The sequence below is a fragment of the Melanotaenia boesemani genome, chromosome 21, assembly GCF_017639745.1.
Source record: "Melanotaenia boesemani isolate fMelBoe1 chromosome 21, fMelBoe1.pri, whole genome shotgun sequence".
NCBI lineage: Eukaryota > Metazoa > Chordata > Actinopteri > Atheriniformes > Melanotaeniidae > Melanotaenia > Melanotaenia boesemani.
This window is the reverse complement of record NC_055702.1, coordinates 12,334,500-12,346,408: the sequence shown is the minus strand read 5'-3', so window position 1 is coordinate 12,346,408 and position 11,909 is coordinate 12,334,500. Positions and strand designations below refer to the sequence as shown.

Genomic DNA, 11,909 nt, shown 5'->3' with positions numbered 1-11,909 from the left:
AATACTACTAATTTCAAATAATAAGAATTAAAATAGCTCCTATAAAGATAATAAAATTGGTGCTTAGATCAATCAGGGTAGATAAAAAATTTTTTCCATGTCCCTCCAATTTTAGTCTGGCACAACATACACTTCTAAATTTTAGGGTCCTTCTGCGCCGAGGTCAGTAAGGTGTTTATTGCAGTGTCTCCTCCATATCGTCCTACACCGGTTTCCTTCACCTTTTTCGGACCGTTTTTTAATCTAACAAGTTATCTGGGCCACACAGAATAGCAGCAATTCTCGGTAAGTTATTGGACTTTTAAATACTTTGGCTACGCATGCTGTTTTGTTCGAGTGTAAGTGAGGTAGCTATCACACATCCCAGTTTGCTAGCTCGAAAACGCCCCCTACTACACTTTCCGAGTGCGTTCAAACTCCAAAACACAGTGAGCGCGCCTCTATGATTATATTTGTCCGTGGGTTAATGTTCTAAGTTAGTATAGGAGTAAATACAAATAGACAACCTCTCTAATCTTTATATATATATATATATATATATATATATATATATATATATATATATATATTATTTTTATTTTTTCTAGAACTCTGTTAAATTAATGGTATTGTATTATACACTTTCTGAGCTGAGTATTTACTATCAGCATTTCAGAATCGGACTAAATTACACTTTTGCCAGGCGTGTCTTAATTTTCAGATTGTTTTAAAAAGGCGTTGTGTTTGTGGTTACTGGAAGCGATCAGTGAAGGATTGAACTCTCCAGTTTAACCTTGATTGTATGACTCTGGGTCAGTCAGTAGGTGTCAGGCAATACCAATCATATAATTACTAATGATGACTGCACCTAAAACCATAACCAGTTCATAATTGCATTACCTAACAATAAACACGACCTTTAACCATCGTAAACCAACATTTTAGAAACAAATTTAACCTCTCAGAATGTTCACTTCCCCATGTCTTAATAAATTAACATTTTAAACTTTCTTGGTGTATTTTTGGCTTTTTTAAAAGGTTGTGCCAGATGCAGGATAAAGTAATTACGTGGATTTTTTTTTTGGTAACTTAAAAAAATCTTAATTTTTATTTTAATTTAGGTTATCTACGTCCATTTCTTTACTTCTCTATAGTATTGTCCCTATTTCTCTTTAAATATCTCAATCAAATTAATGCAGGAAAAAGCTGTTGGCATTTTTTTTTTTTTTTTTTTTTTTTGCTTTCATTTAAGCATGGGAACTTATTTTCTTGGGAGTTTTGTTTTCTGTTCATGCATTTTTTTTCTACTGTTTTTTCTGAAACAGCCAATTTCTATTGTTTTGTATGACCATTTATAGCTTATGATATATTTTCTTGTAGGCATAATGGCAGTTCCTCCACCATATGTAGATCTGGGAAAATCAGCAAAAGACATCTTCAATAAAGGATATGGTAACTGTCTGCGAAGATAAATTACTTTCTTATAAATGTGCATTTGTTGGCAGTTAAAGATGGGTCTACTGCTTCATATGCATATCCAAGCAAAGAAAGTAGGAGTACTTGCTCACTGTTACTGTCCTTGCAGGATTCGGGCTGGTCAAGCTTGATGTGAAGACCAAGTCCTCAAGTGGAGTGGTGAGTTTAACAACTTCTGTTATTGTACATGAGTGTGATGCATGGTTTTGTTTTCTGATTTTTATGCCTTGAGATCTAAGGTATGTACTGCTCTAAACAATAAAGGGAAGACTTACACAACACATCTTTGATCTTGATAAATGAAATATTCCAGTTGAAAGTCTTCATTCATTACATAGTGGAAGGTGTTGAGAACAAAATAACATAAAATGATCAATGGAAAATAAAATCATTAACAGATGGAAGTCTGGATTTAGATTCACTTTCGAAAGACAAAAGAGGAAGGATCAGATCATAGACTGGCACAACTTCTGTGGAAATTCCTCAAGACAATTCAAAATGAAGTTCAGTGGTGTGTATGGTCTCCATGTGTCTGTATGCACTCCCTACAATGTCTGGGCATCTTCCTGATGAGATGACAGATGTTTTCCTGAAGGATCTCCTCCATATGGATCAGGGCATCAGTCAACCCTTGGACAGACTGCGGTACGGCGTGGTAGCAGTGGATGGAACAAGACATGATGTCCCAGAGGTCCTGGATTGGATTCAGGTCTGGTGAATGGGCAGGCCAGTCCATAGAATCAATGCCTTTGTCCTGCAGGAACTGCTGACACTCCAGCCACATGAGGCTGAGCATTGTCATGCATCAGAAGGAACCTAGGCCCTTTAGCAGCATAATGGTTTAACAGTGGGTGTGAAGATCTCATCCCGGTACCTAATGGTAGTCAAGGTACCTCTGCCTAGCATATGGAGGTTTGTGTATCCCTCCAATTATATGCCTTCCCAAACAATCACTGACCTGACTCTCTCACAGACTCTCTCACATCTGTCACATGTGCTCAATGTGAACCTGCTCTCATCTGTGAAAAGCACAAGGCGCCAATGGCCAGTCTGTCAACCCTAGTGTTCTCTGACAAATGCCAATCGGGCTGTACAGTGTTGGGCTGTGAGCACAGGCCCCACTTATGGATATCACCCTTTTGGAGTCTGTTTCTGACAGTTTGAGCAGAAACATGTACATTAGTGGCCTGCTGTAGGTAATTTTGTGGCTCTATTGCAGTGCTCCTCCTGTTCCTCCATACACAAAGGAGCAGATAGCAGTCCTGATGGTGGTGGGTTGTCCTCCTACAGCCCCCTCCACGTCTCCTATTATACCGGCCTGTCTCCTGGTATCTCCTCCATGTTCCTGACACTGTTCTGGGAGACACAGCAAACCTCCTTGACACAGTGCACATTGATGTGATCCTGGATGAGCTGCACTACCTGACCAATGTCTGTGGTTTGCAGACACCGCCTCATATTACCTCTAGTGGTGAGGGCACTGACAACATGCAAATGTGACCAAAAATCAGCCAGAAAGGATGAAAACGAGAAATGATCTGTGGCCACCACCTGCAGGACCATTCCTTTATAGAGGTTTTCTTGTTAATTGCCTCTCATTTCTACCTGTTGTATATTTCATTTGTACAACCACGTAAAACTGATTCACAATCAGTATTACTTCCTAACTGGATGGATTGATATCTTAGAAGTGTGACTGACTTTGAGTTACATGGTAATGATTGTGTTCTCTTGATTTTTTTTTAACACTGTAAATTATGAGCATAGATTTTATCTGAGTCATCACAACTGTAAAAGTACTTTATAAATTAACATTATCTTCTGTATACAAGTTTATTAAATATTCAACTTGGTATGTATCTAACGTGACTGCTCTTCATGCAATATGTATTAATAGTGGCTTGAATATTGTAATGCATGCTACCCTAACATCTACATTTTTATCAGCCAGTTCAGTAATAAATGCACTTCAGCTGTAAAGGTTGATGAAACTATAAGACTATATTATTTTCAGGTAGGATTAATATCTTTTAATGTTTCCCTCAGGAATTTAAAACATCTGGCTCATCCAATGTAGACACCAGCAAGGTCACTGGTACCCTGGAAACCAAGTACAAATGGGCTGAGTATGGACTAACGTTCACAGAAAAGTGGACCACAGAAAATACACTTGGGACAGAAGTTTGTGTTGAGGATCAGGTACATGGAAAACTCTACTATTGATATTTTTCTAATTAAAAACCTCAAATTGACTGATGCAATGTCTTTTTCTTTTTTTTTAAAGATCACCAAAGGGCTGAAACTTACTTTTGACACCACATTTTCACCTAACACTGGGCAAGTTAGATATTTATTATAAGTAATTAAATAACATTGCTTGACTCTCCATATTCCTTCGTTTTAATTATTTTTTCTTCTTCTCTTTTTTCCCCCTAAATCTCACAGCAAGAAGAGCGGCAAAGTCAAGACAGCTTACAAACGGGAATATGTTAACGCTGGGGTTGATGTAGATTTAGATTTTGCTGGTCCAACTATACATGGGGCCGTGGTGGCAGGCTATGAGGGATGGTTGGCAGGCTACCAGATGACCTTTGACACAGCCAAATCTAAGATGTCCCAGAGCAACTTCGCTATTGGTTACAAGACCGGTGACTTCCAGCTCCACACCAATGTGTATGTCTTGAAAATCAGAAAATAGTTTAATCGGGTTGGATGAGAATATTTCTCCTACAGAAACAACTTTCCAAATTAGTCAGTTAGTCACATGGGATTGTTTATTTCTATATGAAGCTGTTTAATAATCTTGATTTTCAAGAATGTCTTGCATTTTTTTTCCATCCAGAAATGATGGTTCAGAGTTTGGCGGATCCATTTATCAGAAGGTAAATGATAAACTGGAGACTGCTGTGAATCTTGCCTGGACGGCAGGCAGCAATGGCACTCGCTTTGGCATTGCTGCAAAATACCAGTTAGACTCCAGTGCCTCCATATCGGTAAGTGCACAATTTGAAGAGAAAAAAAAGTTAGTTTTAGTTGAAAAATGTATTGATTCTGTTAACATTTCAAAGAATTCAGTTGAAATTGAATAATTTTGACACTTTTTCTCAGGCTAAAGTGAATAACGCCAGTTTGGTAGGAATTGGATACACGCAGACTCTGCGGCCTGGTAAAAACCAGCTTCATTATACCATTCAAAACACCTCAAAACATTACAAAAAAATAAATAAATAATAATAATAAATTGTAAATGTATATTTCAGGTATGAAACTCATCCTCTCAGCATTAGTGGATGGGAAGAACATCAACGCTGGTGGTCATAAGCTAGGTCTAGGCCTGGAACTGGAGGCGTGAAGATCATCTGCCATTTCAACAAAAAGAGGAAGAGTTTCAGCAGAATCTGGCCTTCAGCATTTATGCATCAACAGCAACAGATGTTTTAAGGCAAAGACAAGTAGAACCCCAATACGCAGGCACATACAGAAACAGTTCCACCAGCCTCCTGTCATTGTGGTTACAACAAGTAGTTACAATAAAGTAACCTATTTATTTTATCAGGTATTCTTTGTTCTGCCAATTTCTCCATAATAATAGAAATACCTCTTGCTTGATGTTGAAAGATGGCTTTTTCTATTTTTAGTGGCTCCAGAAGGAAAACCTTGTTATTCTGCTGATGTGTGATAATGTAGAATATCAGGCTGAGCTGTTATTTTGCAGAGTAGACTATACCTTTATTTAAGCTCTTAATCCTTCGTTTTATTTGCACATATTATTGCTGTCACTGGTGTTGACTCCTTGTTGAGAGACCACTCCAACAAACTGTTATTAACATTGAAGCCAATCTATTGGCATATTTTCTCCTAGACAGCCTTTATTGTGCTGTGTTGAGTTTTAGACTTCTGCTACCATGAGTACCCACTTTTTATTTGCAAGACAATGCTTAATGCATTTTCTGTTTCCTCATTATGACTCAAATAAAAGGCTGAATAAATTATCCACCTCTATCCATTTGAGGACTGTGTGATTGATAAGGGAGCAGTTTGTGTGTTGCTGTGTCTACCTTTACAATAAAGTCCTGAAATCCACTTGTATCATCTCAAGTAATTTTATTATAATACATACTTGAACAGTATTAAATCAGAAAAGATAGATCAGTAAAAATCACATACCTTCAGTTAATCAAATGTCTTGTAACTGTTAATTAGACTAATAATTGCAGTTTTAAGTCACAGATCTGTCACTGAAATGACCTAAATACAGTGTTTTGTACCCACAATCCCTGTACTGACATGAACACAGAAAACTAAACATAGGCTCTGGCAACCATTTAACGTCCCTAATTTAAAAATGACACTTTTCCTGACAGCCAATTCATTGTTGAACTTTTCAGACACAAGTTCTATAGTTTGACAGCCAACGTGAGCCCATCTCCCACTGTGAGCATGCTCAGTGTAATTCGAGCATCTCTGTGCAGCTTCTTATTCAGCTTGTCAATGGCCACAGTGTCTGCGTCATCAGGAGACGGATTCACTACTCTCCCACCCCACAGCACCTGCAGCACCAGAAAGAAATTCATTAAAATGATTTGCTGGTTGAAATGACTCAAACTTGACTTAACTGAGTCACTTACATTGTCGATAGCAATGATGCCTCCTTGTCTTAGCAGCTGCAGAGACTTTTCATAATAGCTGTCATAGTTTACTTTGTCTGCATCAATGAAGACAAAGTCAAATGTTCCAGCCTGGCCAGAAGACAGGAGATCATCTAAAAGAAACAGAATTATATAGTGATAAATGAATGGTCAGCCAGTTTTGATGCCTCATTCTGGTCAACAGTATTTCAAATTCTAACCAAGTGAGACCTCCGACAATCTCAAAATGTGAAGTAAATATTATATCTAATAATTCTCATTACTCATTATAGTGCTCTTTACTCTGGGGTTTTTTCGGGTGCGACGTAGTGACATCTATCTCGCTCTAGCAGGCAGCACCTGTCCTTCACCTCTTGTCTTTTGGATCGCCTCATCATAGCCTCATTATATTCTGTGTTATCACTGATTCTTTGTTGTTCAAGGAGGTTTGGGGTGTTGCTGTAATACCCCTTTGTTCTCCCACACACATCATACAGTGTGCCGTTGCTGACTGAGTGAGTAATGAACAAATGAGTGAACAATGCACTGCTGTGCTGCTACGCTTAGTTTTATTTCACATTAGACATGACAGGTGGAAGAAAAAGTAGTTCCTACCAGCTGGTATAATTTAGACAAGATCCTGACAGTTACTTCCCACTGTATTCAAGTTAGTGGAAAAGCTACATATTTTACTCAGATTACTAAAATATCTATATTTTAACATGAAAATTTATTCTAGCTTGTATAAGAGATATCAATATTTTAGTATCGATCATCGCCAGTGTAGCCAACGTTATAGATATTGTTTTTGTTCTATTATTTCTTCTGTGTAATTCTTTCTAGTGTTTACATTTTAGAAACTGCTTTACTGATCTCTTAAGAAATCGGCCCTTATACTGAACTCTGTGACCTCAAACCTCTATCAGACCACATTTGCAGCAGGTTTTATTTTGGATTGCTATTGGGCTAAACCCTGTCTCTGACCCAGTTTCCCAGCTAAAGCAATGGCAGGCTCTTAGAAATTACTGCTTTTAAATATGTGAATTACCTTAAATCATATTAAGACTTATCGCAAAAAAACTGAAGGCATCCAAAAGTCTTATTAATTACTTTGCTAAGATTTGAATAAGAAAGGTGTACAGTTCTAGTCAATTTTACAATGAGAGATGTGTGACTGTACCTAGAGTATTTAAGGCTGGCTGAATGCGTAGATCAATTTTGTGCTCAACTCCAGCCTGTAACGAGAGAGAGACAGAAAAATATTATCAGGCATTAATGAAGCAAAAATGCAGTCTGGTAACCGATGTGCAACATTATAAACATACATGCATTACACGTTATATACAATATGTTTTTGAGTCAAATGTAGACAACATGCAGTATTTTCCTCCTTTCCTGGAATTTACTGAATCAAAGTAACACGCAATCACATTTTCACACAAAATAAAAACTAATGTGTGCTTGATACATCATCTTTTGTTGACCCTGGTCAAAAAGAATAAATTTGTTTGCTTGACTAATCAGTGGTTTATTTGCTTCATAAATTATTTAGTACGTGTTTTAAAACTGAAGACTTGCCAGCAAACATTTTGGAGTTGAATGCATATTTTCAAACTGTGCTTCTGCTTAGATTCATATCAACTACCACGAACCACCAGTATTTAAAAGCTGCAAACTGCAAATCATTTCTTAATTTTTGCTTCCCAGATGATCCAAGATTTATTTTTTTTAAATTATTATTTCATTTTCTGCCATTCATTTCAGACAGTTGCTTTTAAGTGTTTTAGCACGGTCCTACTGCTGTGTTTTTATCAGAAAAAAACTAACAGGCTCTTAAAATATTTATTTTACAATGCAAAATACAACTGCATCTGTTACCTGTTGAGCATAATAATCCTCTGCATTGATCAGCACTTTGTAATAAGGGAATAATACAACAATATTACACACCATACAGGAGTCCCACAGTATTGCTTGTAGCATTTTACATTCAGGCGATCATATGAGCTGATGTGCTTCGTACCTCCTTCCAGAAAGGTTTGCCAATGTTGGTGTAGTCTTCACTGATGTCACATGCTATGACGACTCCATCCTCTGGCAAGGACAGCGCTATGTTCAGTGTGTTGTAGCCTGTGTATACGCCTGGAAATGTAATAAACTAAGATCAGAATATGAGAAGGAAAAAATGGCAAAATTTGATTGTAGTGACAGTAATTAAGTTTCTGGTTCTGTAGCTGGTGTCTGCATGGTGGATGACTCTTTGCAATGGTCTGATTTTTGTTTTTTTTTTTGTGTTGTGCAGACGAAAAACTTTCTGATTGAGATTATTAGAGAAAGCTAAATTAATATTGTATCACAATATCAAGTACATGCTCCAGATGCTTTTACGATAACACTCTCCAGCCTTTGACCCAATTTCACCAGCTTAATTTCTACTGGAAAAAGCTGATTTCCTGGCATCAGATACATACAACCAGGCTTTAAATCAGTTTTCATGTGTGCAGTGTTGGGCAGGCTGTGACAGTACTGCAGTGGGACGAAAGAAGAGATAATCAAAATTAAGGACGTGTCTGTTTTTATGTGATTCCAACTTAAATGGACATGTTTTTCTTTCAAAGAAAATTATTTAAAAATCAAATAATGTTTCTTAAGATCTAGGGTGTAAATCTAATAAAAGATGTGACGTACTGTATTACATTAAGTTGTCAAAAATATTAAGCAGCTTGGGGATTGACTCATCAATACGAAATATGAAATTAAGCAGTCTTTTCAAGTCTAAGGAAGTCACAGCATTAAACATTTTAAAAATGTATAAATTTCTGCTCTGATATGGAGAAAAAACAGTCTTCCATGAGCTCAGTGTGAAAGAATGGTCCTTTTTTTCAATGGATTCTATTACTTGGTGAAATGAAATTCAACTATTTTAGTGGATCCATGATAAAAGCTAGTTAAATTCTTCAAATGCTAACTAAGAAAAGGAGCCTCATTACTTGCTTTATTAGCTCATGTAGCCTTGGCAACATTGGTCCTCCTTTGTCAAAGGAAAGCAGATCATTTCATCCCAAAATACATTGAAAATGCAACATTCAGTGACTTTCTTTTCTTTTCATTAAGTCATAATAAACATGAAAAAGATTTCTAAATATGAGGAGAGATTTGTGATTTGTATAGTAGCTGTGAAACACAAGAATGTATTAGTTGAGGTACATGAGGCACTTTTTGTGGAATATTTTTGAAAATCTGTACTTTCCCTAATGCAGACTTAAAGGGGCAATAAGGGGAACTCTTCATTTTTAGATTGGAGGAATGTGAAGAACTAGAGGTGTAATTTCATTTGGAGTATAGCATGATGGCACACACGGTCTCTCTGTGTTGAGAGCCTTGTGTTTACCAGCTGGTCCGGCTGCGTGTTCATGTATGTTCATGTGAATCGCCGCCTCCTCCCTTCTCTCTGCCCTCCCCCCCTATAAAAGTTTTCCGCCAGCAAGCAATGGCAGCACATATTTTCGAAGCAAAATGTCAGAGAGCGGACCAAAACATTGACCGGAAGACAACCAGGAACCAACATTACCCCGAAAAAACTAACCCGGATGTGGCATTTGGCCTTGTATCTTCAAAGAGAAGAGCACCGACTCACAGCAGGAAGGTCACTGGTTTGAGCCTCAGCTGGAGACGGCATTGAATGGTGGCCTTTCTGTGTAGAGTTTGCATGTTCTCCCCGTGTATACGTGGGTTCTCTCCGTGTACTACAGCTTCCTCCCAAACATCCAAAGACATGAATGTTAGGTTTAACTGGTGACGCTAGAATTGAGTTAGAGTGATTGTTTGTCTCTGTGTTGGTCCTGTGATGGACTGGCAACCTGTCCCGGGTGGACCCTGATTCTTGCCTGCTAATTGCTGGGATAGGCTCCTGCTCCCTCGCACCCCTGAACTGGACTGAGTGGTATAGAAAATGAATGAATGTTTGGCTTTACCTTGTGGTCTTGCTGCCAAGAAAAATAATTTCCATCATGCTTGAGTGTGATATTAAATTGTACAAACTTACCAATCTCCAAAGCCTTCTTAGCTTTTATTAGTTTTGCCAAATTGGCCATGAACTGCGCCTGCTCACAAGCCACCATCATGATGTTCCAGGAGTCTTCCATTGTCCTCTGAAAACAATAAATGGAAACCAGTTGCATAAATGTCTAAGATTTTCTCAAAACACTGGCTGCAAATAAGCAGTGTCTCAGATGGTTTGACTGACTCACCAGTCTAAGCTTTTTCAGGACTGGATGCTCCCTCAGAGAGTGATTGAGGACATACTGCATCACTGGATTGTCCTTTCCTGCAGTGTGACTTTTAGAGATGCTCATTCTGGAAGGTTTCCTTTTTCCTGAGGGCAAACAGGAAGCAATAAGAATCTTAAGAACACAATGATGTTAGGGCCCCATGCAGCTAGATTGTAGATCTTTCAGTTAACTGTAGTTAATGTGCAACTATCTAATTCAGCTTGGTTCTAACTCAAAAAAGAACCAGAAAAAGACATCTATACAGGAAATTATCCAGCTCGATGGTAATTCAATGATTTATGTTTTCGTTTGTGGACTCAAAGCGGGTAGTTTTACAACTGAAAGAAAAGCCTGTGCAACACTGTATATTATCAGTTTTTCTAAAGCTGTGCAGATTTACATTTACCACATTTACACATCTGTACGGACCATTAAAGCTCAGTGAGGCATAGACAAATCAAAGGTTTTAAATTTCAGGTGTCCTTTAAAATTTTTTTTTTAAATCAGTCACTAAGAAACATACTTTTTCCTCTTCAGTGTAGGGGGTGGGGTTAGTGCGCGCGCACCCACACGCACGCACACACATACAGAAATACAAACATTGACTTAGTTCAATGTTTGTGTTCTACTGATTTTCAATTTATTTGTTCCTGGCGAGCTTTCCCCCTCTCCACCTCTCTGCTGATAGGTTACCTTGGTGCTGCGACCTTACGTAACTCTGACTGTGCGTGTGTTTATATAAATATAAATCTTGAAAGCATTCGCTTTTACCGAAGAAATAGCCTGCGACAAAAATAACCCCAAGTGTAATGGAGCCGATCAAAGCTTCTTTGGTAACGTTGCGATAAGACATGGCGTTGACGAGAAAAAGAATATCACGATCTCCTGCGCGCGGACCAAACGCTTCCGCTTTGGCTCAGGACTCTCCCGTAATGCACCTTGGAAAGGCGAAGCTCGAGCGTGAAAAGAGGAAAAACGGCGTAATACCTCTCTTACAATGACCAACGAGTCCATTTTTGTTAAGGAGTGGCTTTTCAAGTGAAGTTTAAAGCCTATCAAACATCAATGGCTGATATTTATAAAAGCTAAAAAAAAATGTAATTACGTCTACATCTTTCTTCCACTGACAATATGCAAAAACAGCGACTGAAGGTATCAAGTGAAGCTGAAACGTAGCCTGAAAACAAACTTACCAATGCTGTTTTACGAGCCTGGTCCTTGGCGATTGGGACAGATTGGACGGATGGACAAATTCTTCTTTAAACGAAGCTCAAAAGATGGTCAGTCATGTGTACATAAAGATGGTCATATGACCTACTGCAGCCATTATGATAGGACTGTGAAACAAACGCCCTTTGTCTAAAGTTGTGTGCAAGTTGGCTACACTTCCCATTTACTGTAAGACGTCAGATTTTACAGCGAGCATGTCAAAAGTTTAAATTTTAGCACGCCACATCTAAAACGTTTCATACAGAAGATATATATTCAGAGTTTAGATTATACTCTGCACTTTTGATTGAGGAACATATGAACTTAAAGCACCTGTCATGTTGAA

At 38.1% G+C, this 11,909-nt stretch overlaps 2 protein-coding genes across 3 annotated transcripts; one reads left to right on the top strand and one right to left on the bottom strand.

Moving 5' to 3' along the window:
• The first annotated feature begins 151 nt into the window (after positions 1-151).
• LOC121632116 (voltage-dependent anion-selective channel protein 2-like) lies at positions 152-5,538 on the top strand. Its single transcript, XM_041973305.1, has 9 exons — positions 152-285; positions 1,360-1,431; positions 1,565-1,614; positions 3,502-3,654; positions 3,740-3,792; positions 3,901-4,128; positions 4,298-4,448; positions 4,564-4,621; positions 4,716-5,538. The coding sequence occupies exons 2-9, from the start codon at positions 1,365-1,367 to the stop codon at positions 4,805-4,807; spliced, it is 852 nt and encodes a 283-aa protein (XP_041829239.1). The 5' UTR covers positions 152-285; positions 1,360-1,364; the 3' UTR covers positions 4,808-5,538.
• Positions 5,539-5,542: 4 nt separating this feature from the next.
• Positions 5,543-11,698, bottom strand: LOC121632117 (catechol O-methyltransferase domain-containing protein 1-like). 2 transcript variants are annotated; one of them, XM_041973307.1, is made up of 7 exons: positions 11,548-11,698; positions 10,334-10,458; positions 10,129-10,234; positions 8,107-8,225; positions 7,264-7,318; positions 6,084-6,217; positions 5,543-6,005 (listed from the first exon to the last, which is right to left on the bottom strand). In XM_041973307.1, exons 2-7 carry the CDS (start codon positions 10,436-10,438, stop codon positions 5,853-5,855), a joined length of 672 nt encoding a protein of 223 aa, XP_041829241.1. In that variant the 5' UTR covers positions 10,439-10,458; positions 11,548-11,698; the 3' UTR covers positions 5,543-5,852. The 2 variants fall into 2 exon arrangements, with proteins under 2 accessions (XP_041829241.1, XP_041829240.1); XM_041973306.1 differs by lacking the exon at positions 11,548-11,698 and adding an exon at positions 11,126-11,274.
• Between the last annotated feature and the right edge of the window lie 211 nt (positions 11,699-11,909).

What these genes read in the sequence shown, in the direction of transcription:
- LOC121632116 (XM_041973305.1), top strand. Translation starts at nt 1,365, where the DNA reads ATGGCAGTTCCTCCACCATATGTAGATCTGGGAAAATCAGCAAAAGAC. An exon ending in CCAAGTCCTCAAGTGGAGTG is followed by an intron (nt 1,615 to 3,501) that starts GTGAGTTTAACA and finishes TGTTTCCCTCAG; the next exon opens with GAATTTAAAACATCTGGCTC. An exon ending in TTCCAGCTCCACACCAATGT is followed by an intron (nt 4,129 to 4,297) that starts GTATGTCTTGAA and finishes TTTTCCATCCAG; the next exon opens with AAATGATGGTTCAGAGTTTG.
- LOC121632117 (XM_041973306.1), bottom strand. Translation starts at nt 11,207, where the DNA reads ATGTCTTATCGCAACGTTACCAAAGAAGCTTTGATCGGCTCCATTACA. An exon ending in TCCTGAAAAAGCTTAGACTG is followed by an intron (nt 10,235 to 10,333) that starts GTGAGTCAGTCA and finishes TATTGTTTTCAG; the next exon opens with AGGACAATGGAAGACTCCTG. An exon ending in GCAAACCTTTCTGGAAGGAG is followed by an intron (nt 7,319 to 8,106) that starts GTACGAAGCACA and finishes CTCTCGTTACAG; the next exon opens with GCTGGAGTTGAGCACAAAAT.